The 5144-nt window shown below is 37.6% G+C and overlaps 1 protein-coding gene across 2 annotated transcripts; it reads left to right on the top strand.

Annotated features, from left to right (window-relative positions):
• The first annotated feature begins 331 nt into the window (after positions 1–331).
• On the top strand, positions 332–4799 carry LOC127694590 (olfactory receptor 2T29-like). Of its 2 annotated transcripts, XM_052196107.1 has the most exons (2): positions 347–1258; positions 4782–4799. In XM_052196107.1, the coding sequence occupies exons 1-2, from the start codon at positions 347–349 to the stop codon at positions 4797–4799; spliced, it is 930 nt and encodes a 309-aa protein (XP_052052067.1). The 2 variants fall into 2 exon arrangements, with proteins under 2 accessions (XP_052052068.1, XP_052052067.1); XM_052196108.1 differs by lacking the exon at positions 4782–4799 and having other exon boundaries at positions 332–1288.
• Positions 4800–5144: the final 345 nt, after the last annotated feature.

Below are 5144 nucleotides of genomic sequence, written 5' to 3'. Positions count from 1 at the left end.
TGTGCGTAACTTTCATTAACTTTTGTTTGTTTAGTAAGTAATTCACTCTTTCCATTAAGAGCAAAAAAGTCCTTTAAATTTGAAGACCGTGTTGTCAGAGAACACTATTTGTCATGAGAAGGATCACCAGCATGTACTGCGGAAGCTCTAATTTGAGTTGTTATGGCTCTAACCATATATGTGAAGTCTTACTTTTTCAAATTTCTTAAATTTTACACAACTTATTATTCTCAGATCTATAAGCCCAGTGAACTTTCTAAACAGAGTTCTGTGCTGATCTGTAGGTAGTCACTAACCACAAAGCTTCTTGGTTGCCTAGGAGACACTCTGGGACATCACAACCTGGATGAGGAACTACACTGGACAGTCAGATTTCACCCTGCTGGGACTCTTCAGTCAATCCAAGCACCCTGTCCTGCTGGCTGTGGTTATATTTGTGGCTTTCCTGGTGGCCTTGTCTGGGAACGCCCTCCTGATCCTGCTGATGCTCTCTGACACCCACCTCCATACACCCATGTACTTTTTTATCAGCCAGCTGTCCATCATGGACATGATGTACATTTCTGTCACTGTGCCCAAGATGCTCATGGACCAGGTCCTGGGGAGCCACAAGATTTCAGCTACAGCCTGTGGGATGCAGATGTTCTTGTATCTGTCGCTAATAGGGTCAGAATTTTTGCTTCTAGGTGCCATGTCCTATGACCGCTATGTGGCCATCTGCTATCCACTCAGGTATCCTGTCCTCATGAACCACAGGGTGTGTCTTCTCCTGATATCTGTCTGTTGGCTCCTGGGATCCTTGGATGGATTTTTGCTCACCCCTGTTGCCATGACCTTCCCGTTCTGTGGAACCCGGACGATCTATCACTTCTTCTGTGAGGTGCGTGCTGTGACAAAGCTCTCCTGCTCTGACACCTGGCTCTATGAGACCCTCATGTATGTGTGCTGTGTGCTCATGATTCTCATCCCTGTGATAGTCATTTCAGGCTCCTATTCATCCATCCTCCTCACTGTCCTCAGGATGAACTCAGCAGAGGGCAGGAAGAAGGCCCTGGCCACCTGCTCCTCCCACATGACTGTGGTCCTCCTCTTCTATGGAGCTGCTGTCTATACCTATGTGATCCCTCCCTCCATTCACACCCCTGAGAAGGACATGATGGTTTCTGTGTTTTATACCATAGTCACCCCTCTGTTGAATCCACTAATCTATAGTCTTAGGAATAAGAATGTTACAGAGGCTATGAAGAAATTCTTGGGTGTAAAACTCTTTCCAGAAACAGTGAAGTAAACACTTAGGAATGCAAAGTTTCTCTTCCTGGTCTATACATATTTGTTGTTCCAGGTCTCAAGCTGAGGTCATCTTTCATTTCTCATTTCATATGCATCCCTTTTTGAAGGATCATTTGTCTGTCCCTAAAATGTCTTCATTAACTTACTTGTCCTTCATTCACAAGCTCTATTTGTATTCTGTCTTTATTATATTTTGTGAAATTAATAATGGCAACTTTATTTTCTGGTACTCTGGTCTTACTGTTTAAAAATTATGTCCTTTTTAGCAATAAGTGATCAAGATGTGTTCAACTGATAAAGCATAGAGTCAGTTGACAGAAATGTGCTTAGCGATGTTAACAAGATACCTCTTGAAATAAATGGGGAATTGAATTAATTCCGTGTATTAGGTTGATATTTTGTGTAATTTTGAAATTAGATTTAAAAAAGAACATGTCATAGTTTTCTTCCTTTAGCTCCTGTATTATGATACAATAAACATAATGGTTAAAAGTAGCTTAAGTCTGGAGAGTTCAACTGCTCCAGAGTTTCAAATGTTCTTTATAGCTGTATTTGCATATAAATATATCCCTCAAAAAAAAAAAAAACACAGCCACACTTCAAAGGAAATGAGGAATAGCTTGTTGTCCAGTCAAATGTAACTGACCATGGCCCAGGAACCTTCACTCAGGTTTCCCCCAGTGGCACATTACAAAGTCTCATGGACAGTCACAAAAAGCAAATAAGTCATAAGTCATGGCTCAGGGCATTTTCAACTACACTTGTGGAGACATCAGGATTCAGGTTCTAGCAAAGCAGAAAAATCTCTGCCATGCTTCTCAGATGCAGTCTAGTGACACAGAAAGCTTTAGTGTCAGGGAAGATAGCATTCTGAGAAGCCAAGACACTCCCAAAGGTGTCTACAGTGTCCTTAATTCATTGCTTACTCTGGTTTCTGTCAGCATCCTGTGACAATCAGGTGACACCTTTGGGAGAAAAATACCAGCTGTTAATCTCCAGCAGCCACTTGCACAAGAACTCATGTACCCTTATGTACATGTGCCCACTCATACACACAAACACGCATACATACCACACATGCACAAAGAAAAAGAATAGAATTTAACGACCTACCATGTGACTGCTTTTTGCTATTTCCCTGCCAGCCTCTACATCAGCACAACACAGAGATAATCTACATCAGTGGTTTTCACAGTGCTGTTGTTCATGTGACCCAGTCATGGGACCAGCCTAGATGTCCAGCAGCATGGCAATGGATGATAGAGAAAATGAGTGCTACATACACAATGGAGAACTTAAACCATATAAAAACAAAGTTACACTTGTTTGAAAATATTGCATGGATACCAGGCCATCTAAGGTCCTGGAGCTTTGAAATAAACAAGTGTGTGCTGTGTGAGAATAGTGTCTGTCCTTTCTATTTTCACTTCTTATCTTTGTAGGGCTTGTTTTTGCCAACTAGAATTTCAAGGTGAAAATTAAGTTAACATGCACATTATACGCTAAACACTTTAGTAAGCAGTGAGTTTGCAATAATTTCAATAGATGCTAAAAAATTACACTTAGGTGTAGCCTCAGATGCCAGTTAAATTTCAAAAATAATGTGGGATATGTATCTTTTAACTCAAAATTTTTTAGAAGACCAAAACAAAAAAAAAAGAAATCTAAATTTGTCATTATTAAATAAAAATAGCAAGCACTTAAGCCATTTTAAACATAAAAACAACACATAGAAATCATAAAAATATATATTACCATCAATATAGAAGATAAAAATTAGCATGCATATGTGAAATGGATTATAAATAAATATAAGACGTAAAAAATGATGTTAAGACACAGAGAAGAACCTTAAAGGATAACCAGTACAGACAGATCAAAAGTCACTAATAAATACCTGAAAAAGAAGAAATGATGATTGAATACACAATGATAAAATTTCCTCTGATGGTACAGTAATGATGTTCTGGGCTATCTTCTCAGTTACATGAAATTTAAAAACCTAGAACTGATATTTAAAATCTTGTGATTGACAGACCAGGTGTGGTGCTGCACCTCATCTCTCCTGGCACTCAGGAGACAGAGGCAAGTGAGTCTCTGTGAGTTTGGGGCCAGCCTAGTTTACATAGAGAGTTCCAGTGCTACACAGAGAGGTTTAATTTCAAAAACCAAAACCAAAGCAAAACAAAAGAATATTGAATTTGAGAAATTTTCTATCTTTTGTTAAATTAAAAACATTTATACAAGTGTTTATTTTCTGCTGTCCGTACCCCCTTCCCTCCTGTCAGTCCCTCTGTCCCCTAGATGGTTTTACTTCTACTTGTGTGTCATGTGTGTACACATGATATTACATGTTTATATATAAACTAGGAACCACATATGACTGAAAATGTGATATTTGTGTTTCTGAGACTGGCTTAATTCACTTGATAGAATTTTCTCCAATTGGGTTTTTTTTGAAAGTAACATAAACTTTTGTTAGTATTTCTGGCTGAAATAAAATCCCACTTGGTATGCCTCACATTTTCTTCATCCATCTCTCTGTTGGGATAACTGCATAGCCTGTGTGAGCAGTGCTACAATAGACACCAATGTGCTTTTGCCTCTAGGATGAGCTGTCTAGGATTCCTTCAGTTTATTTCTATGGAAGATTACATTGATTGATTTTCATATGCTGAACAATTTTTGGATCTCTGGGATGAAGCCTCGTTGATGACTTTTTGATTTGTTTTGGGGCTTGGTTTGCAAGTATTTTATTGAGCATTTTTGTTTCTGTCTTCCTAAGGGAAATTTGTCTGTAATTTTCTTTGTCATATCATTGTGTGGTTTGGGTATCGGTTGAATGTGGCCTCATTACATGAATTTGGTATTGTTCTGTCTTTTTCTGTTCTGTGGAACAGTTTGAGGAGGAGTGTTGGTATTAGCTCTTCTTTGAGAGTCGGGGAGAATTCTGTGCTAAAGCCATCAGGCCCTCTGCTTCTCCTTGCTTTTTCTTTTTCTTTTCTTTTATTGTTTGGTTGTTTGGTTTTTGTTTTGTTTGAAAGACTTTTAATGACTGTTTCTACATCCATAGGAGTTATAGGTCTATTTATATTGATGATCTGACCTTGATTTAAGTATGGTAAAATATAATCTATCAAGAAAATTACCTGTTTCTTGTAGACTTTCCAATTTTATGGAGTAAAGTTTTTAACCTGATGATTCTTTGAATTTCTTCATTGTTTGTTTTTATGCCTCCTGTTTGTGATGTTGTTAATTTGAATATTTATTCTCTATCTTTTAGTTAGTTTGGATAAGGGTTAGTCTATCTTATGGATTTTCTCAAAGATCCAGCTCTTGCTTTCCTTGATTCCTTGAGTTGTTCTCTTTATTTCTATTTTATTGATTTCAGCCCTCCTTTTGAGTATTTCTCTGTCCTCTACTCTTCTTGGGTGTGCTCACTTCTTTCTTTTCTACAGATTTCAGGTGTATTGTTGGGTTTCTAGTATAAGTTAGCTCCAATCTTTTAAGAAAGCACTTTAGTGTTATGAAATAAAAACCAAGAGCTGTTTTTTTTTTTTTAGCAAATCAACAAGATAGACAAATTCCTAGCCAAAAAACCAAAGTACTTACTTCCACTGAGCACCACTTTCATTTTGTCACACAAGTTTATGTATTTTGTGTATTCATTTTCTTTGAATTCTAGAAAGTAATTAATTTCATTTCTATCTTGATCCAGTTTGCATTCAGAAGAGAGTTGTTCAGTTTTGATGAGAGCGTTATTTCTTTCCATTGTTTCTGCTGTTGAAATTCAGTTTTAATCCATGGTGATCTGACATGATGTAGGGACTTATTTCAGTTTTCTTGTGTCTGCT

Source organism: Apodemus sylvaticus, chromosome 10 (genome assembly GCF_947179515.1).
Source record: "Apodemus sylvaticus chromosome 10, mApoSyl1.1, whole genome shotgun sequence".
Classification (NCBI taxonomy): Eukaryota; Metazoa; Chordata; class Mammalia; order Rodentia; family Muridae; genus Apodemus; species Apodemus sylvaticus.
Note: the sequence above shows the minus strand (reverse complement) of the source record. Positions and strands in the feature narration are given on the sequence as shown.

What these genes read in the sequence shown, in the direction of transcription:
- LOC127694590 (XM_052196108.1), top strand. Translation starts at nt 347, where the DNA reads ATGAGGAACTACACTGGACAGTCAGATTTCACCCTGCTGGGACTCTTC.